This window comes from Chelonoidis abingdonii, chromosome 4 (genome assembly GCF_003597395.2).
Source record: "Chelonoidis abingdonii isolate Lonesome George chromosome 4, CheloAbing_2.0, whole genome shotgun sequence".
Lineage (NCBI taxonomy): Eukaryota > Metazoa > Chordata > Testudines > Testudinidae > Chelonoidis > Chelonoidis abingdonii.
The window spans coordinates 83,470,249-83,494,054 of record NC_133772.1 but is presented as its reverse complement, the minus strand read 5'-3'; the positions used below and the strand labels follow the sequence as shown (position 1 = coordinate 83,494,054).

Sequence of the window (23,806 nt, the reverse complement as noted above, 5' to 3'; positions counted from 1 at the left end):
GCGACCAGCAGAAGCAGCTCCCAGGATACAGCGCGCAGCTCCTCTTGGCATCGGCCCTACAACTCCCAGCGTGCAGTGCGCCGGCAGTTCCGCCGCGGCACGTCCAGGCGGCTGTTGGGGCGGGGCAAGGCGGCGCGTTGCGTACTGGGAGGTGTAGTCCGGCGGCGGCGCACCAATAGCAGGGTTCTGTGGTTGCCTCCTTCCTCTAGCGACTGGCGCCGCCATATTGCGGCGGAGGAGAGAGGCACCGTGCGCTGCGCTCCCAGGGTCTGGCTGGACCCAGCGGCCTCCACGGGTGACTATCTTCTCCCCGTGAACCTGAGGGAGCCGGGAAAGGGGCGGTGGGGAGGAGATGGATTGTGGGGGGAGAAGGGATTTGGGAGGGAACCGGCGGTCACGGGTGGGAGGATGTTAGGGGGAGGGGTGGTACCTGATCCGTGGGTTGCGAAGTTGCGCAAACAGAGCGACCCGCGAGCCTCGGCGTGACGCACCGAGCAGCCCGCGCGGCCTGCGCCACCTCGGGCAGGCGAGACCTCCCCCTCCCCCTCCGCCTCGTGCTTCCCGCCCAACGCCACCGGCCCTACCTGCCTCGCTCGGACCCGCCCAGGAGCCCCTGATCCGCTCCCCCACCGCACCCCCCGGCGGCCATTGCCGTTGTGCTCCCACAGTCCTTCCCCCGTGCGGCCGCTCCCCGTTACACATCGCTTTTCCCGCGGGTTCTGCTCCCCGGCGGGGCTAGATGGCTGTTCCTTCTCTCTCTTGTTATTACTTGCTAAGCGATTCGCAACGCCCCATTTTCCTGCGCCCGTGGTGCGGGGCCTACTCTCAGGTGCTCTAAGTGAGGAGTGTGCAGATCTGTTTGGGTTTGGGGTTTTTTGCCTCTTTTTGTGTGTTAGCAAGCAAGTTTGGTCTGTTTGGTTTTTATCTGTGGCTGGGAAACAGTAATCTTTGATGTTTCAGTACTTGATCTATTCACTCTTCAAGAAATTCCAGTACCCGCTCTATTTCAGCTTATTAACCTTTCTTTCACCATATTAGGTAGCAAGTATGTAAAGGTGGCACGAGGCAATCTCCAGGCCTAGGCAACACTCCCCCTCTCCGGATGTCACTCCAGTTTGGACTTGGCCTGGACTGGCCTCTCCTCCCATCATGACAGAGGGGTGGCTGGCTGAGCCCCGTTTGAGCAAATGGGGTGGTTGGCTGGGCCACATTTGAGCAAATGGCCTTGGGTGTGCAGGGGTTACACTGCAGCTTGGATTTGGCCCAACCACCATTTTATTGTGACTAGGGCAAGGTATGGGTTAATATGCCAGCCTAGACTGCTTTCCAGAAATCTGCCACCCAAAGCAGCTGCCTAGTTTGCCTATAACTAGAAAGGCCTCTGCAAGTATGTACCAAAACTCTGTACCAAGAGGAAAACTACACAAATAAGGAATATCTAAGCAATTAAAATTCACCATATTCACTTGTTCATATAAGATCTTATGATTTTCTGTTGCTGAGTTTTTAAAAAAAAACATACCTTGTTATCAGAAAGTTATTGCCTAATGTTGGTAGATGCCCAGCCAACTTGATGTCTGGGACCTAGTAGTTTTCTGTGGAAGTTGTTGTTTAAGATGACTGGCAAAGATGAAAACTTGCTACTGTAAGCCAGAGCCAGCTAAGGGAGAAGAGGAGTATGCAAGGAAATGTACTGAAAGCAGGGCAAAGATGCCTCGCAATAGCAATCTGTGGGTCTGTCTTCCCTTTCACCTGTTGAGAGGTTGGCAAGATTGGAAGTGCTCATTGTCTTGTTTTACATTCTCAAGAGGGTGAGAGAGGGCCCCTTCCGCTCCTGGTTTATAATTCCTGACTGCTATCTCTCTGTGTATATATGGCTGAACATACATGGAATCCTTAGAGGCAAGACTCAAGTCTTTTCTTTAACATAGGTGTGTATGGGAGGGATGTTTTGTTTACCTGTTTGAGGTTTGTTGCCTTGTGTAACTGTTTATAGTTAAAAACTTCCAGGTACAGAAATAAATAGTTAATAAACAATTGTGACTATTATGAAGGTTTTCTGCCCATTCCAGAGAAGGATGGCAAAGACAGTTCCAAGTCAGAACTTGGGCCTTGATACAGCAAACCCCTTCAGGGGCAGACCTCTGTCACTCCCTTTAGACACTCTTTGATCTACACAGTTCACTGTTTGTATGTATGTATGTATGTATTTATTTATTTATTTAACTTGGGTTGATCTTATTTCTTACATTCCTTGACGCAGAACTAGGAATATTATTTTGGACATTTGAAAACGTACATGCCATTTAATTAAAATTCAAAAAATTGAATCCTTCTCTTCCTTTAAATCTTTCCTTATAAATGTGCTGCTTGTTGAAGCCTTTCAGTGCTACTCTGTGTGAGATATAATTTTTTTATGTTAATGTAATTTACCACTTACATCTGAATTACCATTAGATTTCACTCCTCATGGTTCATCTGGTATATTGTCCAAATAGTATTGTTTGTCTACTTTAGGGCCTAGTTCTGTAACACTTTCATCTACAAAAAAGTTACAAGTATTTCAAGGTCCTCAGGGCAGAGACTGTTTGTTTTTATGATGTTGAGAATATTGGTGCAAAAATAATCTTGGGTTAAAGCTTACACAGTCACCTAAATTTAAACAGATGCACCCATACTTTCATATTAAAAATTGAAATGATGTTGTTCTGAACAAAGTTGTTTGGATTGTTAAACCAATGTTAAAGCAGGGGGAGAATGTCCTGGAGAGAGAATTCATTCTTAGGGAACTCCACAAGTGAAAGGTCTAGTGGTGTTGGTAGTGATGGGAAAATGCACTGCCCAAAGCTTTTTCTGGAAGGTGTCTCAAATTAGATACCCAAAATCACTAGTCGGTTTTGAAAATCTTGGTCCCTAATGTTAGACCTCTGTTCTGCCACTATTCAAATACTCATCTCATGATGAGAAATCACATCTCACTCTGTGGTCTGGTAGAATGCTGGTCACAGCAAAATGCTTGCATCCTTTTTTAAAGATGAAAATTGCTTTATTGATATTTGGACTCATTTGAGCAAAGTGTAACCGTAAGTACTGTGATCTTCAGAATGAAGTAATACTGACTGGGTTAAGAGTTATAAAATATGTCTTCTATAGCCATTTTGTTTAGTTTACAAATAGAAAGCTGTTTCTTCTCATTACTAGTCCTGAGTTTGAAATTCACTTGGGCTTTTTTCCGGGATCCATATTATCCTCAGTGATAAAGACTCTGCAGTTGGAACTTAGTTAACAATTCTGTTAATGATGTATGAGCCAGTTTATGCTTTAGATCACTACCCAATAACTGGGTTGGCTCTGAAGGAACAAAAAGAGTAAACAAACAAAAAAGCCTTTCTTTTCAGAAAAGTAACCAAACATGATTCTGCATACACAGAAGGTGGAGATCTACTGAGTAACAGAGTTCCTTTTTGGTCACTTCAAATCATATCCACTGTTCAAAGAGGAGATAAAATTGGTATAACATTATTTGATCAGTGAACTATGCAGCCATTTAAATACATAATTGCTGTATGTCCAGTGCTCTTGCAATATTTCATACACAAAATATGTGAAAGCTTTGTAGTTTTAGGGCTTGCATTTCACAGGCTGTGCTAGTTGGATCTGATGCCCCCAAACAGAAAACTAGTCCCTTGTTTCTCTGTATCAGAAGATAGTATCAGAGGGGTAGCCATATTAGTCTGGATCTGTAAAAGCAGCAAAGAATCCTGTGGCACCTTACAGACTAACAGACGTTTTGGAGCATGAGCTTTCGTGGGTGAATACCCACTTCGTCAGATGCATGTCTGACGAATGCATGCATCTGACGAAGTGGGTATTCACCCACGAAAGCTCATGCTCCAAAACGTCTGTTAGTCTGTAAGGTGCCACAGGATTCTTTGCTGCTTGTATCAGAAGAGTACTTCTTCAAGAGTGAATAATCTTACTCTGTAATTAGTTTTCACATCTCTGTGATGCCCATGTGCATTGCCTGATGCTGAAATAATTCCTTTATCAAAGGACAGATATCAAGAAATATTTTTTATACTTTAAAAAACAACCTACGGGTTCTTCCATGTACATTCTACTTAAGACTGTAATAAAAGACTTCTCTCACTATAAAGAGGAATCCTATTTCTAACATGGTTTGGATTTTGTTGTCTTGAGTATCTAATTTGACCAGTGACCAGGATTTCTGAGGCTTCATTTAGAAATGACTGATTAAGCTATTTTTGGTTAATGATGAATAATGCTAATTAAACAACTGTTGTTTTACAGTTTCACCTTTAAACTAAAATGAGTGGCTGTCGTGTCTTCGTTGGACGTTTGAGCCCACATGCCCGGGAGCGGGATGTGGAGAAGTTCTTCAAAGGATATGGACATATACGTGAAATCAATCTGAAAAATGGTTTTGGGTTTGTGGTAGGTGTATCCTCATGCTTCCTCGTTTATGCGATTACAGGCTGTTAGCTTACTAGCAGGGAGGGGACATTACTTAGGGAAGAAGTGTTTGAAACTGTAACAGTTCAATGGTGAAATGGAAAATGTATGTGCTTTAAATTGCTTTTCATATGAGCTTAATTCAGATTTTTCCCACTCTAGGTTAGTTTTTGTTCAACAGCAATTTTGTCCATGTTTCCTTTTAAAACTTGATGAAATCTTGGTTCTGAATTCAGTGGGAGTTTTGCCATTGCCTTCAATGGGGATCAGGATGTCACCCTTATTTTTGAGGACACTAACGACCCTATAACAATTCACTCAAGTGTAAAACTCAGCGGACTTTTGTTCTGGGGAAAAGATTGGGTTTTACAAGGAATTGAAGGAAAAAAAGCTTATACTGCAGTTTTTACATTATTTTAGTGCTTTGGCCAGATCTCTAAAGCTGTGATACTTAGATCTCAGTGTTTCAGGAGCCAAATTAGCGATCAACATTACCCAAAAGAACCACAGTAGCATCAATTCATTTTCATTTACTATAGTACTATATATTCATATTTAAACAGTATGATGGTAAATATTGAGGTTTATATATATTATTCTCACAGTTAAATGACTGACCAAGTGTTATTAACCAATTGTAGTTGATAAAATAATATAGTAAAAGCATCCTGATTGGTTAATAACTTAGATTTGTTAATAAATAAATCACACAATCTTTTAGTATCACATGCTGCAAAGAGTTGCAGGAGACACATTAAAGAGCCACTTGCGGCTCGTGAGCATCAGTCTGAGTATCGCTGCTCTAAAGAGTGGCTTGGTGCTAGTTGTTGCCAAAAACAGTTTTAAAAGTGTTTTTCTTTTGAAACCCCACAAATGAATGGCATTCAGTAGTTGTTGCATTCCCTCTTCAATAGCCATCAAGCCACTAGCAAATTATAAAATTTAGCTCTACAGCACTTTTCATCAGGGACCTTAAAGCACTTTAATGTACTAACAAAAGCCTCAGTATTCTCTATTAAGTAATATTCCCATTTTACATACTGGTGAACTGAGTAACAGAGATTAAGTGTCTTGGCTGAAGTCACACAGCAAGTCTGTAGTAGAGCTATGAATGGAATCCATAACACTCTACTCTTGCTGCTTTAAGCATTAAGGGGCAGATTCTGGTATCCGTACTCAGTGTGTAGCATCTTAATGTGTGAGTGATTTCAGTGAGACTGTTCATGATGTAAGGTGCTGAGTAAGGAGTTCATATTGTCTCTAAATTATTTTCTTCCATGAGATGTTCAGTCATTTTAGCTATTGTTATGAAATTAGATTTTGTGTTAAGCATTCAAAATGCAAGTGCTGCTGATCTTGCTTTCTGCTGTGGTGTCAATGAGCAATGCAACTGGAGATACTAAATAGCTAAAGCACTCTTAATACTGTTAAAACATTTTTCTTTGTGTATTTATTGCTTAAGTACAAGACAAGAGGACTGATTATCATTTTAGAGATCATTTCATAGATTTTTTTCTTTTAGATTAAATTTTATAGAATACTGTAAAGAAAGAGGATAAAGACACAATTTTTCAAACCATGGTGACCTAAAGTTAGGTATCTAAATACGTGGTCTGGTATTTATTTCTGAAACTCTGTGCACCTACAACTCTAACTGAAGTCAGTGGGAGATATGGGTGCTAAGCACTGCTGAAACTCAGGAATGTTCTTACATAAGTACACAACTCCAGGGAAACTTTAAAATATTGGCCTAAGTGAATTGCCCAAGGTAATCTGAGACAGGTTTATGAATAGGAACCAGACTCGCAATCCGGTACCCTAATCCCAAGATGATCCTTCCTCTGATAAGAATACATAGAATAAGGGACTTGTTAGCTCATAACATATCCATATAAAGGATCTGATGATCTTCTTGGGACTAACTCATTGTAATCAATGGAGATAGTGGAACCAGACTGCTGGTACTTAACATTAAAAAGTTAAGGTTGCAGAGCAGTTGCAGAGCAGTTTTTAAACTAAGAGATGGGGGAAAGCCGACTGCTGCAGAGGAGCATGTGGATTGGACAGAGATGTCTCTTAGAGGAGAGTCTGTTGATAGAGATTCTCCAGGTTTTAGTCAGGAGGAGAAGATGGAAGGGGCTAATCTAGGGGCCAAATCAGACAAGAAACATTCACATAAAAGAATCGGACACATCAGAAAAGGGCAGAAAAATAAACAGTGACAATTTTTTTAAGTACTAGTATATAAATGCTAGAAGTCTGAATAATAAGATGGGTGAACTAGAGTGCCTTGTGATAATGGAGGATATTGATATAACAGGCATCACAGAAACCTGGTGGAGTGAGGACAATCAGTGGAACACAATTGTTCCAGGGTACAAAATATATCGGAAGGACAGAACAGGTCGTGCTGGGGGAAGAGCGGGGGTGGCAATATATGTGAAAGAAAATGTAGAATCAAATGAAGTAAAAATTTTAAGTGAATGCACATGTTCCATAGAATCTCTATGGATCGTAATTTCATGCTCCAATGAGAATATAACATTAGGAATCTATTATCAACCACCTGACCGGGACAGTGATCATGATGATGAAATGCTAAGAGAAATTAGAGAGGCTATCAAAATTAAGAACTTAATAATAGTGGAGGATTGACTGGGAACATGTCACCTCAGGATGAAATGCAGAGACAAAATTTCTCGATACTTTAAATGACTGCTTCTTGGAGCAACTGGTATGGGAACCCATAAGGGCAGAGGCAACTCTCGATTTAGTCCTGAGTGGCGCACAGGAGCTGGTCCAAGAGGTAACTATAACAGGACCACTTGGAAATAGTGACCATAATATAACAACATTGAACATCCTTGTGGTAGGAAGAACACCTCAACAGCCAAACACTGTGGCATTTAATTTCAGAACGGGGAACTATGCAAAAATGAGGAGGTTAGTTAAACAGAAATTAAAAGGTACAGTGACTAAAGTGAAATCCCTTCAAGCTGCATGGACGCTTTTCAAAGACACCATAATAAGAGACTCAACTTAAATGTATACCCCAAATTAAAAAACACAATAAAAGAACTAAAAAAGAGATACCGTGGCTTAACAACCATGTAAGAGAAGCAGTGAGAGACAAAAAGGCATCTTTTTAAAAGTGGAAGTCAAATCCTAGTGAGGTAAATAGAAAGGAACATAAACACTGCCTTATTCAGTGTAAAAATATAAGAAAAGCCAAAGAGGAGTTGAACGGCTAGCCAAATACTCATAAGGTAATAACAAAATGTTTTTTTAAGTACGTCAGAAGCAGGAAGCCTGCTAAACAACCAGTGGGGCCCCTGGGCGATCGAGGTACAAAAGGAGCACTTAAAGACGTTAGTTATTTTAGAGAAACTAAATGGATTCTTTGCTTCAGTCTTAGTAGCTGAGGGTGTTAGGGAGATTCCCAAACCCGAGCCAGCTTTTACAGGTGACAGATGGGAGAAATTGTCACAGATTGAGGTGTCACTAGAGGAGATTTTGGAATTAATTGATAAACTGAACAGTAATAAGTCACCGGGACCAGATGGCATTCACCAAGAGTTCTGAAAGAACTCAAATGTGAAGTTGCAGAACTATTTAAAACTGTATGGTTGTACCTGTCCTAATCAGTTTCTGTACCCAATGACTGGAGTAGCTAATGTAATGCCAATATTTAGAAAGGGCTGTAGAGGTGATCCAGCAGTTACAGACTGTAAGTTCTAACGTCAGTACCGGGAAATTAGTGTAAAAACAATAGTAAAGAATAAAACTTGTCCAGACATCTAGTAAGAAATTAAAATTGTTTGGGCAAAAAGTCAAATAGTTTTTGTAAAAAAAAAAAAAAAAAAAAAAAAAAAAAAAAAAAAAAAGAAAAAACAAAAAAAAAAAAAAAAAAAAAAAAAAAAAAAAAAAAAAAAAAAAACAAAAAAAAAAAAAAAAAAAAAAAAAAAAAAAAAAAAAAAAAAAAAAAAAAAAAAAACGGAGAAATTCTGTTTACTAATGCTAATTAGGTTCCTTTGAAGGGTAACCACATGTGGACAAGGGATCCAGTGACTGTGTGTACTAAATTCAGAAAGTTTGGCAAGGTCATCACCTAAAGGTCTTAAGTAAATTAAGTTGTCGTGTATAAGAGGAAGGTCCTTTCATGAATTGAGAAACTGGTTAAAAGACGGAACAAAGAAGAGGATAAATGATAAATTCCGGAATGGAGAAGGGGTAACTAAGTATGTTCTCCCAAGGGTGAGTCAGGACCAATCCTATTCAAGTTACTCATAAAATATCTGGAGAAAGGAGTTAAACAGTGAGGTAGAAGTTTGCAGATGATACTAAACTGCTGAAGATAGTCAACGAGAGCAGAACTCTGGAACGGCCAAAAGTCTCTCAAATCTAAGTGATTGAGGTAACTAAAATGGCAAATGAAATTTAATGTGATAAATGTAAAGTAATGCACATTGGAAGAAATAACCCCAGCTATACATACAATATGATGGGGCTAATTTAAGCTACAATGAATCAGGAAAAAGATCCTTGGAGTCATCGTGGATAGTTTCTTGAGGTCCATGCAGTGGCAGTCAAAAAGCAAACAGGATGTTAGGAATCATTACGAAGGGATAGAAATAAAGACGGAGAGTATCTTATTGCCCTTATATAAATCCATGGTACACCACATCTTGAATACGTGTGTACAATTGGGTCTCCTCATCTCAGAAAAGATACAACTGCATTAAAATGGTTCAAGATGGGCAGCTAAAAGAGGTTGAAACCGGGTCCATATGAGAGAGATTAAGAGGCTAAACTTTCAGCTTGGAAAAGAGGAGACTAAGGGGGATATGATCGAGGTATATAAATTATGAGTGATGTAGAGAAATTAATAAGGAAAAGTTATTTACTTGTTCCATAACTTACATAAAAACTAGGAGACACCAATATGAACATTAATGGGCAGCAGGTTTAAAACAAATAAAAGGAAGTTCTTCTTCACGCAGCACACAGACAACTTGTGGAACTCCTTACCTGAGGAGGTTGTGAAGGCTAGGACTATAACAGCATTTAAAAGAGAACTGGATAAATTCATGCAGGTTAAGTCCGTTAATGGATATTAGCCAGAATGGGTAAGAAAGGGTGTCCCTAGCCTCTGTTTGTCAGAGGGTGGAGATGGATGCAGAAGAGAGATCACTTGATCATTGTCTGTTGGGTTCACTCCCTCTGGGGCTCCTGGCATTGACCGCTGTTGGTAGACAGGCTACTGGGCTAGATGGACATTTGGTCTGACTCAGTACAGCCGTTCTTATACATTAGTGTAAATAAGAGAGAGAATAATTCTCAGTGTAAAAGTCTGTAAATGTTCATCAGTTTTCACTATGTTCTGCTTTAAGGATATAGACCAGCTAGTTGATGCTTGCTGCACTGTGTAGCTCTTAAATATACACAAATTTTTAGGAGGATATGGAAAAGAATACTCTAGTGGTAAATGTGATTCTATCATTATAAATCTCTGATGCTTATTCCTGTTTCTTTTCTAGGAGTTTGAAGACCACAGAGATGCTGATGATGCAGTTTATGAACTGAATGGTAAAGAACTGTGCAATGAAAGGTAAACGTCAAATATATTTTTTTTTCCCTAGAGCACTAAATAAGTTTTATACCCCAAATATGATGCACTAGGCTCTGCTTCAACATCTGGTTCAGGTGGATCCTTGACAGATCTCCATGTAGGTGGAGGGGTCCGTTACGCCCCCAGTCCTCAATCAGGATATGCTTTGTTTGTATTGTAGCGTAGAATTCAACGGTTTTGGGGTGGGGTTTTTTTTGGTTTTGTTTTGTTTTGGGGGAGGTTTGGACAGAGATGTTAGGAATTTGTTTTCCTTCCAATATAGGTTATATGTCTCTTCCCCAAATGAATAGATGCAATCTTACCAGAAATGTCAAATCCATTCATTTCATTCTTCTCCTCATTAGTCCATCTGTCACTTCCAGAAATTGATCAGAACCTCTTAGCATATGTATGACTTACAAGAGTGCCAAACAGTTATTGTACATAAGAAACCAATAAGTTACTTAATGAGCTAAAAACCAACTTCCATATTTATCTTAAACCATCAGTGTGGGCCTTTTCTTTCCATAATGTGAAGCTGTTTATAGACTCTTGTTCTTCCTTTCTTATCATTAACTCACAATGTTTCCATGAAATTTACCACAGGTCTGCTGTTTAGATGTAATGTTTTGGATGCTTATGAAACATCTGCCGTTGATTCTGCTATGCTGCATCAAATAAAAACTAAGGGCAGGACCTCTCTTGATTCTGCATGTGTACTTCCTATTGCAGAGGATTGAAGTGACTTACGTAGTTACAGATTTTTTTCCCCCTCACATTTAAGGGTTACAATTGAACATGCCAGGGCACGAAGAGGGGGAGGCAGAGGCAGATTTCCACAACGGTTCAATTATTACCAGTCACGTAGCAGTGGACCTAGGTGAGTGATTTGGTCAATTTACTGCATATAAAATAACTTGGGGTTCACTTCGCTTAAAACATTGTTTTTTCTTCTTCCTGCTGATAGAGATAGGGGGAGCTCCACATCCTTACATACTGTTGAGGAACCCAGTACTGACACCCCTGTATCTTGTAGCCATTTATTTTTCTGGCTGAGGACGACAAGATGGGACACCTTTGAGCCAATCATTGCTGCTCCTTAATTGACTCAAGGGATTTGCTGTTAGCAACTTGAGTGGTCCCTCTGTACCCCACTGCTACTGAACAAACACTACTGTGCTTGCACCCCTACTGGCCTCTATGGTGCTGAGTACAACACTGAGCCACTGGGTTGACCCGTTCTTTTTTAGACTTTTTCCTAACGTAACTAGGTACCTAATTACAGATGTCAAGTTAGTACAATGACTTCTTTTGAAATCAGTAGAAAATCTTAAGTGTTAATTGACATTGTCTGAAACTGCCAATACAAAGTTGCATGAGTCAGCAAGAAAAGAAGTCATAAATACTTCCCAGTATGTATCTGTTCCAAAACCTTTTGTGATTCATATTGGAAAACCAACTCTATTTTTTAAAAAAAAAATTGTAATTAAAAAACCCTTGCAAGCTTATTAATTTTTTAATATTGAGATCATATGTTTCTCAACGGGGGCATCTTTCTATCTAAGCAATGTGTCATGGGTTTAATATTACTGTACAGCATTGGTTCTCCAGCATAAATTCTGTCAACCATTTTACTTGAAAGTTCCTCTTGTGGATCATCTAACCTACCAAGCTTCTAAATTTCCCATTGTCTGGTTCTAAAAAGTTTAATTCAGCAAACACTAGGGTGGGGTCTCATAGATCATGGTAAGAACCACTGTTGTAGGGACAAAGTGGTAGCGTACACAGTCATCAGTATAAAAATACAAAAAGGCAAAAGTTGCTGACTGAAAAGAAAGTGACCCCCTAAAGGACAATCTCCGTCCATGGATGGAATTTAAAAACAGTTACAGTACAGAATATGAATCTACTACATATGCTGGATATACAGTATGTGTGGAAAAAGTATTACTTTGAATTATTTAATGATAGTGTTATCTTTATGTGTATTGATAGTAGATTTTCGTAAATGATATATTTTGCATAGTTAAATGACACAGCACCACTTTGTTTTTTACCTTAAATTGTTATTTCTAAAGTAAACCATTTGAACTGATGTATTCTGTAGTAGAATTAGTAACTGTGGACTATGCAGAGTAGTTTTTGAAAGAAGGATAAACATTTCACTGAAATATAATTCTTAACCTCTCTGAAGTTGTTTCAGAGGCAGAGTTCCTCCCGACCACAGACCAGTAAAATCTGGGGCATCTAATTTGCATATGCAAGTATGCTAATTAGATTCTTTTTTCTTTAGCGACAGTGACCTTGATGCGGTAGGATTGATCCGAGGTCCAGGCTAAAAGTGAACTTTTAAAGTAGGAAGTGTGATTGAAGGTCGTGGGCATCTGACGTTGTGGCCATGTTCATGACGTCAGACACCCGGTGCCAGACAGGAAGAGACTACCGTTTGAAATAATGAAAAAATGGGACTCAGCCTGCCAGTTTTGGGACTCTGGGACTTCTGTTTAAATGCTCTGAAGATCTGGATGTTCTGAAAAAAATTGGGACACTTTGAGGTATGCGCTGAAATCAAATTACCGGTACACACCATTAGGGCTACATTTTATGGGATGAGGCGTGGAGTTGAAAGAACCATAACACTGAGTGATTCTGGCATCTAGAGGAACAAATTAACTTAATATGTGACCCCAATGATGTGTGTTAATTTTCTATCATATAATTTTTTCATAACAGTAAGCAGGGTTTTTGTGCCAGGGCAAGTAAAATTTTGTGCGCACACACACTAGATAGTCCTTCTCTGTATTTGTCATTTCATATGCATCTCGTGTGAGAGTAAAAGGACAGACTAGGAAGCAATGACAATTGGTTTATCTATCCAAAACTGAGAATGTATGAAACGGTTTCCTTGGGTGTACTTAGTACTACAGTAAGCACCCAAGTCTGTTTCATTTGAAAAATATAACTAAACACAAGGGTGCCCACAATAGCAGTACAACCTCTTTGAATTGTAATTGTGTGAGACATAAATTGGAAGGAATGAAAAAAATGTTCTAAGTCATCTGATTGGCTTAAATTGCTATCAGTGCTTTTTAACTATCTTGATAGCCTTTACCAGAAATAGCTAAGTGAAGAACAACTGTCAAGTGGAAAACATTTATCTTCTCACTGTACTGTTGTTTTTCTCCACTATTCTGATAGAAGTCCAACATAACGCCATTAACAGAACGGTGCATTATCTCTTCAAAAGCCAATGTGCTTTTTCCAAACTCCCCAATGGTTCTCAAACCCTCTAATGGAGTTGTTGGGATTGGCAGCACTAATTGACTGTTAGGGACTTCCTCTCCCATTCTCCCTCTTCTCCATCCCCCATAACTCTCGATCGGACCTTTTCTTGTTCCTTTTTATACAAATAGATATATATTGTAAACCAAGCTTTATATTTAGCTTCTTTAAAACAAACGTTTAATCAATATTCATTTAAAACTACTATATAGTAATTCCTTTCAGTAACGTTTCTTAGTATGAATATTTTTTATTCACAATCAAAGTGCCACTGCCACTTATAAGCAACCAGTTAGCTTCATGTTGTGTTTCTTGAAGTCACAACATTCTGACCCATAAGAAACTGCACATTGGCATATCCAGATGTTAGCAAGTGCTTGGGAATTGAGAACCATTGGGCTGAATTGTCTTCAGATGTGTGCATGTGTCTCTTTGACTTCAAAAGGCAGAATTTGCCCCTTTTCTGCAAGGAAGTAATTACGCCTTCAGTGGGAGTAGTCTCCAGAGTTAATATGACCAAAACCATTAAAGTACTTAGATTATACTTTTTTGTCTGAACTAATTTAATGAAAATAAATTAGTCTTCAATAGATGTGAAAATGTCATCTATATTGACTGCTTGGTGTAAAGTTCTTCCATTGAAATACTAATTTATTGCTAATGTCAGCACTTCCACTCATATAATGGGTATATGCTTTTAAATATAGCATAGAATTAACCAGGGAGAATCTAATGTGCACTCCATCTGTAAGGAAAATAATTAGTATTTAACTCCATCAGCAAACTGTCAGAACACATGAGTTTGTGTGTAAGAGTTTTAAATACTCTGCTTTGGGGAAATGTATTTTATTGTCTCTGAATTCTTATAGCTGGTATGGACCTCCTGTTCGTACTGAACACAGAATTATTGTTGAAAACCTTTCTTCACGGATCAGCTGGCAGGTGAGTTATATTTCAGTCTTTTTTTTTTTTTTTTTATCTTTAATACATTATTTTATTCAGAGCATTTTATTTTCCTGCCCTTAAGGAGGCAGTTTGCAATCTAATCGTTTATTAAAGCCATAATAAATATTTTTATTAAAAGTAAAAAAAGTGCTTGAATTATATATTCCAACACTTAAGAGTAACTAATTTTCAAAACTACAAATAGGTATCGTAGTTGACATTTTGTAGTTGGGAAGCTAGTGGTTCTTGCTTGGTTGTGACTTTCAGCTGGTGATACTTTGGATTATCTTTTAATTTGGAGTTACATTTGTAACATCTAAATCATTAATCAGTTTAGTAGGATGGAATATTTGGGATTTCCACACCTTTGAGTTTACATTTTTGTTCTGATTGAAACTTGTAGTCTTTTTTTTAATTGCACTAAACATTTTTTTGAGATGGAGCATAATTGAGAAGACTCTATTAATAACTGCATGAATAAAGCAGATTCCAAGAAAGCCACTTAGTCATAGTGTACTTACTGCAGGGGTTCAGATAAACTCTCTTTAAAATTCTTTTTAAAGCTATATCACTGCATTTGTGATGTCTGCAATTTTTTCTAATCCTTAGCTGGTTTAAAAAAATGACCACATGATCACTGTTTTTATATTAATGTGTGTGTGTTTCTAATATACTTATTATAAGGAATTAACTTTTCTTTGTGGGCTTCTCAACAGAAATATCTATTGCTAAGCCCATACTACTTACAAAAACTAGAATCAACAAGTCAGGTTTATTTTATTTTTTTTAAAAAGACACTACATTAATGAACATAGATGGATTTTGTTTGTGTATTGAAGAGACTGACATGGATAGATTGTGTTAGTTTAAGGCTCTGGTTCCTGCAACAAGATCTGCCAGGGAAAACATTCTGTGTCTGTCTGCAGTTTCACTGATGTTAATGGTGCAGGGGTCCACTCATGTGGATCCAGTGGCAGAATTAGGACTTAAGTTTGCAAAGCTATGTGCCATCCTTTCATATGGAAAGCACAATATTTGAGTATATGATTCTATTATTAAATAATAAACCTCTGATCAGTTTTAAACTTGATTCAGCAGACAAATGGACTTCATCTAAATCCCTCTAGTACATACTACACAACTACTCTGTATATGAAGCTCTAAAAATCACTGATCTTGTAGAGGTAACATTGAGGGAGGGGTAAAAGCTATAATGGAGTCTTGAGGAAAGCAATAATTTAATGGAGGTATTTACGTTAAAATTAATTCACAGCTTGGAAATTGGATCTTGCAATAACTTTTACTTTTGAATATTTGTAATGGCTTTATTCCTACTAATTACATGTTAGATTTACATCCTTTTCATTCAGATTCACCGTAATAAATCTTTTGTGGTACCTGAGCATGTGAACATATCCATACCTAAAAGTTTGGGATAAAATTTCTTGAATGCTTAACCTGAAAGTTGAGAATGTTCTGACACATTTTACACGTGCTAAGTACGCTAGTGCTAACGTAAGCACTCCTGACCAGCTTTGCACTTTGTAGGCTTAGTGTGAAATTACTGTGAATCTTGGCACTGGTCCATTAGAGATGATTTAAGGCGGACAATGTGCCATTTCTTCCTAGATTTGTGGACGTATACAATTAAAGTACTTGGTAAGCTAGAAGTGTGACAAATTATAGCAAATCTGTTTTAAAAGACAATTACTTCTCTCTAAAAATGTTACAATTTAAAGTAAAATTCTCTGTACACATGTAGTTTAATTTTGCAGCCATAATACATCAGAATTTCTAACTATTAAACATTAAAAAGTAGTATACTATTAATATGATTGATGAGACTAGAAATATGACAGTTATTGAAATACTGGATTCTAGCTTATCCCAGGACAAGTTCTGATCTTCGTCTCCCTTTGAGAAATTAGCTATTTTGAATGAAATAGATACAATACCTTGTCTTCAGGCACCTGGATGTGTAGCTCCCCAGAATTTGAAACAGGACTATATTTGTCTGCTTTTAAAGCCAGCATCTTCAGATGCAAGAAATAGTTAAAATGTATGTCCACATCACATTTCTTCCCCCCACCCCCAATTTTATGGCTCCATGTGTGTTTAAAGCCAAACAACCAGTAATTTTAATTACCTGTGCCTATGACCGTGCAAATTTGTTACGACTGGCTTTTCATCAACACTTCCAGTTCTCCCAAAAAATAAATGATAGTTGATCTGATAATAGATCTGTGATTGCTAAAAGAAACATAAAAGCCATGTCTTCTTAGGACAATATTAATGTAAGTTTACTCTTTTTCACAATTTTCTGTTTTTTAAAAATACATTGTCTATTAAATTTTTAATTGCTGAGGATCACGATATATTTTTGTGAGTGCGGTGAAACCAAACATCAACCCTCATGAATTGTAAGATTTCATTGCTTTTTTGGAGATTAGTTTAGATAGTTTTAAGACCTTCTGTTGGTTGAAGGAGAGCAGCGTCCTAAACTTCCTATAGTTATATAAACACATTTCTTCTCTCTTCAAATAATATTGTTAGCGTCTTAATCGTATCTTGTTCTGTTACACAACTTTTTATGACCGTGATCCTTAGCAAATCAGAGTGTAAATATTAGGCATTTGTTTGGATGGCTCAAAATTGTAGAACCTAAAAAACTTAATAAATTAGAATGCAATTCTATGTGATTGCCTTACTTAATTTCCTTTTCTTAGCAGCACTTCTAAATTAGAGCATTTTGTTCTAGATCAAGAAAACCTTTGATTTATTAATAATAAATGTATAGTTTTAAATTTGTTGGGTGAAATCCTCACCCCACTGAAGTCCATGGCAAAATTCCCATTGATTTCAGTAAAGTTAGGATTTCACCCTTTATCTCTGAGTTACTGTACATATGTTTAGTTTGCAGTAATGGTTTTTAAATGTGGCTATGGATCATATATTAAATGTGGTAACTGAATGAGATTGTTTGGGTTTTTAAGTATTTTAAACAAGAAAAAATATTCACTATTTTGCAGCCTAATGTGTAATTCAGATGCTCACTTTTAGAACTAAATTGTTGAGCTTTATTAAGCATTAAACTGAGTCTTCCATATGCTGTAGCAAATGTTCTAAAGTTTATTTCTTAGCTTTTTGTTTGTATTTTTTTCTCAAACATATTTCTAACCAAGTGCATTTTGAACCTCTTTTAACAGCCTTGCTTTGGGTTAACCCTCGTTTCTCTTGTGTGGAGGAGAGAGAGCCCAAGAGTTTGGGGTTTCTAGTGGCTGAAATTCTAGGGCTTGGCCTGTTCTGAATTTTCCTTTTGGTTCCTATGACACTCCTGTTTTGGCGATCTAGATCTTGGTTTGTCCAGGTTTGAGCTCGATTTGGCTAGCACAGGTCAGCCGCAGGTTCTGTATCCACTTCCGGATGTTGTCAAGTATTTTCAGGGTCTCTGGTACATCCCCCTGAAGCATATTGCTATGAGCCATTCCTCTGCCCTTCTCATGTAAGGGAGTTCCTCTTGGCCAGCTAGGTATTGGACAAGCGACTGTTTACTTAAGGTACCTGCTTATATCATCTGACCGCTTGTGGTATGTTGCGGTAAGTAGCCTTGGGCTATAAAATGCGCAATATTATTTGGAGAATGTATTGTTTTTAAGTTTTGGAAATAACTTATAAATATAATTGTATTTATCTTTTTAATCACCTGTAACATTATTTGTTCACTTCTTTTTATCACATTGTGGGGCAAGTAAACATGCTATAGTGTATATTCAGTCTCTGTTGAAATTAAATACAAGTATCTCTTTTGAAATAACACTGAGGTTGTGACACAAACTGGTGAAAGCCAGAAAAATCAGAGTTAAAACAGATTATACTCTTGTAACTCTGAATATTCTGCCGTTTGTCACTTTGTTACAGTCTTTGCATTAATTAAACAGACATTTTGCATTTAATTTCTGTGTATGTAGCTTTAAGTGGGGGTGGAGGAGAATATGCATGTAGGCAATTTTAAATATGCAAGATTCTCATTTAAATGAGGCTTTCCAAAATAGCCTTTATGGTCAGTTGTAAAAGTTTGCATTTAATATCCTATAACTCTTTATCTGGTATAGTTACAATGTTAATTAATGCTTTAATTGCTGCACCATGTTTTCATAAGAGCTGCTTTTGGGATATGGGCTTAATTTAAAAGCAATAATTTGTTTTTATTATTGTAATTGTTACTAAGTAGGCTGAGTTTCAAAAGAAGTCTAAATGCAAAAATTGTAACCTAACAGAGAACTTTACTTTTTTGACTTGCAGATAGCTTGTTAGTGAATTTCATGTTTAAGCTGAACTGTAATTTTTGCTGCAGGACTTGAAAGATGTCATGAGAAAGGCAGGAGAGGTGACCTATGTGGATGCGCACAGAAACAACAGGAATGAAGGGTAAATCCATATTTGTGTATAAATCTGGGCAATACCAGGATAATGATGATCCAATCTTCCTGCTATTTCAAAGTGTAAAAATCACCATACTTAGAGCTAAGGTACTGTTCTTGTTCACGAATTTCCTTTTAGGGAACTTTTGTACAAATGTTGACTGTCCATAAACATATGCTAAGGGGCTTGTTGTGGGTAGCCCAGGGAAAAGGAAGCATGGCTGGAACATTACTGTTCTGACGAATCTCCACTACCAGAATAACTCCTTGAGGCCCATTGCAGACAGGTGCAGCTTAAATCAACCCTGATAACATGTTTGGGGGAAGAGAGATGTAAATGAGGCCAACTAAAGAAGGGAATTATATTTACTGCTAAAGTTCTAAGGAGGGGGCAGACTTGGCTCATTTGTATTTCTTCTTCACTGAAAAGCTTAAGCCATATCTTGAAATCCTTCAGAATTTTACCCAAATAAGGAATGAAGGGCAGGCAGATACTCAGGTGTGCCATATGTTGTCATAGCTCCATTGACTCCCAGCTGATGTACAGCAGGTGAGATCTGCCCCCAAGTGATGACTTCAGGAGTTTGCCCTTTTTCATTCAATATTATTTAAGATGTGTGTGGGCATTAGAGGTGGTTAGGATTATTTTGTCAACGTCAGTCCAGTTACTAATCAAGCTAGAAAATCAATTTTAAGGAATTAAAACCTGAGCATGTAGATCTAAAAAAACAAACCACCCACTCTAATGAATACAAAATCTTTTTTTCTCTTTCCTCCATTTTTCCCCATAACTTATTTTTTGTGACTTCCCGATGATCCATAGTGTTGTGGAGTTTGCATCATATGATGATATGAAGAGTGCATTGGACAAGTTGGATGGCACTGAGCTCAATGGGCGCAAAATTAAATTAATTGAAGATCGCAAATCACACAGGTATGTCTCCTGATCTGGCAGTTTGTAGATTGGTATCAGCACTGCCAAGAATTGTCCCATGTTGTTGTAGTATTTAACTCCTTTGCTGTTATTTGCAATACCACAGTACAAAACCAGTTCCCAGCAGTAGATGTACTATAAAGAGTTTCAAACAAAATGTTAATTCAGAAACGATGGATTTTTAGTGCTGATTTGAGTTTTATTTGCCATCTTTTTGGTGGAGAGACGATTTTATAAAGAATAAAACCTGATGTTTCTCTAAATGAGCAAAATGAAAGATGTTACATGCAAAATTTGGCCCACATTAAAATGGTTATAATTTGAAAATTTTCTCCAGATCTTTTCATATTCTTTCCATTATTCAATCTTCAGCAATTTTGCAAAACTGCCTTTCTGGTGAGATCCAGTAAAAAGCAACTAATTAATGTATGTTTTTAAAGCTGTTCTGACATTAATTAGTAATTAAAAGTAATAAAAATGTATGTTAATTCCCGCTCCATCATCTATACAAAGATCTGTCTTGTTAAATGGAAGAAGATTGACAGCAGAACAAGGGATATAATTTTCAAATCTTTGAGCTTGCAGAGCTCTTGTGATACTCAGACATGTTAACATCTTACTGAGGTCCCAAGGATTGTACCTAATTTACATATGCTTTTATAGCGGGAAAAAATGACTTGTGTGATTTTGTGCTTCCATTTTTCTTGATAGATGAGTATAAATTGCTTGCATACTCCAAGTTATAGTTGATGAGGATCTTACAAATGATGGAGAGTAAAAAAGAAACTCAGTACCTGAAGTGATTGAATGTTTTGTGCAGTGGTTTGAGTTGTGTAGATGGAAATGTTATGGGTGCAAAGTAGCTTTTTTCAAAATAATTAACATCCATTAAAATTCCTAATTTAAAAATACTCCAGAGTAAGACCTTTAATGTTTTTTTCCCAGAAGCAGGTCTCGTTCAAGAAGCTACTCAAGATCTCGCAGCAAATCCAAGTCTGCAAGATCTTCCAGGTCAACCAGTAGGTCTCGCTCTCGCAGTCGTACGCCTGACAAAAAATACTCTCAGAAGAGCCACCACTCTAGCGTGCAGCCGCCTTCTCCATCTCCCCGTTCCTCCAAGAAAAAATCTCGTTCTCGGTCAAGCTCTGCTGAGAGCCGTAGTTAGTGTGTTCCAAAAGATGTGCCAGTGTGTTTAATTTCTGAGTCATATTTCCCTAAAAGCTTGAGACAAATTACAAACAAGGGGGGAGGGGGGGGGAAGAGTTAACATGATGAGGGGCTAAGCACCTTTTTCATTATCAAAATGCATGTCATCAAATAGGCTGCAGCACATAGAACAGGCCTTCTCTATGAGGAGTGAAGTTGTATGAGGGGAGGTGGTGGGGGCGTTGCCAATTAATAATACAATATTTTGTTTTGTCAGTAAATAATATTTCTCACCTAGTTGCACCATATACACACAATGTTAGGTTTCAGGTGGAGGCCATACATTGCATTTTTTTTTTCAGAACAGCATATTTGTATTAGCTTCTGTTGATACTGAATCTATAGAACCTGAAGTGTAGATTTTATTCATTAGTCAGACTCCTATGGCTGTATTTCTTTTTTGTAAGTAGATAACTGAATTCTTTTAGTGGCTTAATATTTGGTTCACCCCCATTGCTGGGCTGAACTGGCTATTAAATTCCATCTTTAAGAGGTCTCAGATAACGTTCGCAGTATATAGGTGTCCTTTAGTACTTGTCAGCATATTACTTGCCTGTTTAGGTGAAGGAGTCAGAATTTCCTGTTACAGTGGGACATATCATGACCAGATGACAAAGGATTATCAGAATTTTCTTCCAGTTAGTGAGACTTTCAGTAGGATGGTATGGGAAAGAGTGAGGAGGCCCTCATTTGACAAATGAATCCATTAGAAATTGCATCAGATACACAAGTCTCTCTATGTATTTCCCGGGTTTTAATACGATTATAAAGGCAGCATAGCTTTCATATTTACAACAAGAATATGATGCTAAATAGCATGAACACGTGTGACTAGCGAAAATCAAAATGGCTGATGAAGGGGAGGTTTATTTTAGAACATGACAGCAGCAAAAATTCCCAGTAAAAGTTTAGTTGAGGTTATGACAGGAAAATTTGGTAATGTCTAAGAGTAAAGAGAAGATATCTTTAAATTTACTGAATGTGCAATAGTTTTGATTAATAGGTATTTCTACTGCAAATAGTATTGTACATTCTTTTAGTTTATTGTGATTGATTAGTATTTTTCTGGCTTTTGAATAGTTAAAAGAAGGGGAATCTTGTTGGAAAAAGTTTGTAAATCAAACCCCAAGGCATACTTATGTTAAATGTACCAATCTTAGTACAATAAACAAGTCTCTTTACCTGCTTACCTCACTGAGTGGAGGAGTTTGTCACCTTAGTGCTGGTACTGCTCATTTTGTAAAGCCTTTGTGAGGCTTTTGTTCTGTCACAAATTATTTGCTTTTATAAAAACATGTTCTCATGAAAGCTAACAAAACACAAACTAGAAACAGAAACGGACACATTTTTGTCATTAGACGCTTTGTGACTTGAGGAAAGTAGGCCTTAGGGTTTTACTGTCATGGCCATCTGATGGCTGTTCAGTAGCCTATGTGAAATGAGTTAAAGGCAAATGGCAGTCTAAGTGTGGTTCTTAGCCATGTCCAATGACTACCAGTCTCAGCAGAAAGGCCAAGAACTGAATTACCCCATCACCCCAGCAGGGGGTCCCACCGTAAGGACTGAAGTACATTTTCTGGAAAGAGTCGGGGAAACTTGCCTTGCCTATGCTATTTCTGCTCTTTGGATATAGGACCGCTGTCTTCTAGGTTGGCCCCTTTCATAAGCATAACTATTGCTTCTAATCTTGTTTGTGGACTCTGGACTTGTAAGGGCTCAGTGTGCTTTTAATACATTAGCACTTCACTTGCGTGTAGTGAACAAATGTAGATCACTTAGCAAGCAAAACAGAGTTTCATAGTCTGACTTGAGCCCCACTAAGCAGTTCATATTTTGACACCAGCATGCAACGTTGGAAGTCTGCTCAGAAGAGGCCCAGGACTTTGAAAAGTAAAATGGTCAAATGTGTCAGAGCTGTGTGGGAAACCTTGAAAAGTGCTTGCCCTGGCCATGTTTGACTCAGTTGTTTTCTATCAGTTTTATTCTTTTGTAAACACCAACTTCATCCCCCATCCTTAAAATTAAAATGTTAGTGTTAATATTACTTCAGTTCATGCAAGGCAAGTTCTGTTTGCACACACTTAACCCTTTTCCTGGCCTAGTTCCTGTATGGTAGGTAAATATAATATGAAATACGTCTTTCCAAGCCACATTAGGCTTGCATCTGAATTAAATATTGAGTTAAAACTAAAGTTCACCCTTAATTCTTGTTATTTTTTTGGTCCTTGACCCACACTAGGTTTCTTCTCCCAAAACTTCCCACTATTAATTGCTACCAGTAGTGGCAACAGTAAGAAATGTTGGGTGGGAGAGAATCCTATATGGACAAACCTGTAAATAGGCTTCTGGATCCCTGTGTAGCCTTTGCAGCCCTGAATACATAAGGACCATGTTTCTATAAATTTGCGTCCAAGGCTTAGTCTACCTGCAGATTTTGTACCTGTATAACTGTTTTGGTTAGAGGTAGCATAACTTAAAAAAAAAAAACAAAAAAACCCCACCAATGTAATCCGTAGTGTGGACACAAGCTATAACAATATAATTGTGTACAGTTATAACTTACTCTCCTTCCCATACAGGAATAGCTGTGCTATGTAAGCATCTTCATACCAATGTAATTGCATCGACACTGGAGGGTTTATACTGATGGCTGACTAGAGAACTAATAGGATTGCAGCACCTCAACTGTGGGTACCATTAAAGTGTAAACGAATTACATGAGACTGAATGGGAGGGGGTTCAAATTAAGACTGTTTTATACTTTGTTGTGGGGAGTAGGGTTAAAGGTGATCTGCAATGAGTTGTTAAAAATGGGCATTTTGCCCCTTTATGATGCATAAAGGACTGGAAGATATTTTGGGGGAGTGGAAGAGTTATATTTAGACATACTAGGAATATCACATCTCGTTTTCTGTTTCTTCTGGAAGATTAATGGGC

The 23,806-nt window shown here is 37.9% G+C and overlaps 1 protein-coding gene across 3 annotated transcripts; it reads left to right on the top strand.

Annotated features, from left to right (window-relative positions):
• The first annotated feature begins 153 nt into the window (after positions 1-153).
• On the top strand, positions 154-22,058 carry LOC116821501 (serine/arginine-rich splicing factor 5-like). 3 transcript variants are annotated; one of them, XM_032774792.2, is made up of 8 exons: positions 154-295; positions 4,312-4,455; positions 10,011-10,081; positions 10,866-10,961; positions 14,233-14,305; positions 18,663-18,736; positions 19,553-19,663; positions 20,609-22,058. In XM_032774792.2, exons 2-8 carry the CDS (start codon positions 4,330-4,332, stop codon positions 20,826-20,828), a joined length of 771 nt encoding a protein of 256 aa, XP_032630683.1. In that variant the 5' UTR covers positions 154-295; positions 4,312-4,329; the 3' UTR covers positions 20,829-22,058. The 3 variants fall into 3 exon arrangements, with proteins under 3 accessions (XP_032630683.1, XP_032630684.1, XP_074921495.1); XM_032774793.2 differs by having other exon boundaries at positions 187-295; positions 20,612-22,058; XM_075065394.1 differs by lacking the exons at positions 18,663-18,736; positions 19,553-19,663; positions 20,609-22,058 and adding an exon at positions 17,515-17,905 and having other exon boundaries at positions 187-295.
• The last annotated feature ends 1,748 nt before the right edge of the window (positions 22,059-23,806 follow it).

Coding starts and splice junctions, on each gene's coding strand:
- LOC116821501 (XM_032774792.2), top strand. CDS start 4,330: ATGAGTGGCTGTCGTGTCTTCGTTGGACGTTTGAGCCCACATGCCCGG. Junction 4,456..10,010: donor AAAATGGTTTTGGGTTTGTG/GTAGGTGTATCC, acceptor TTTCTTTTCTAG/GAGTTTGAAGACCACAGAGA. Junction 10,082..10,865: donor AAAGAACTGTGCAATGAAAG/GTAAACGTCAAA, acceptor CTCACATTTAAG/GGTTACAATTGAACATGCCA.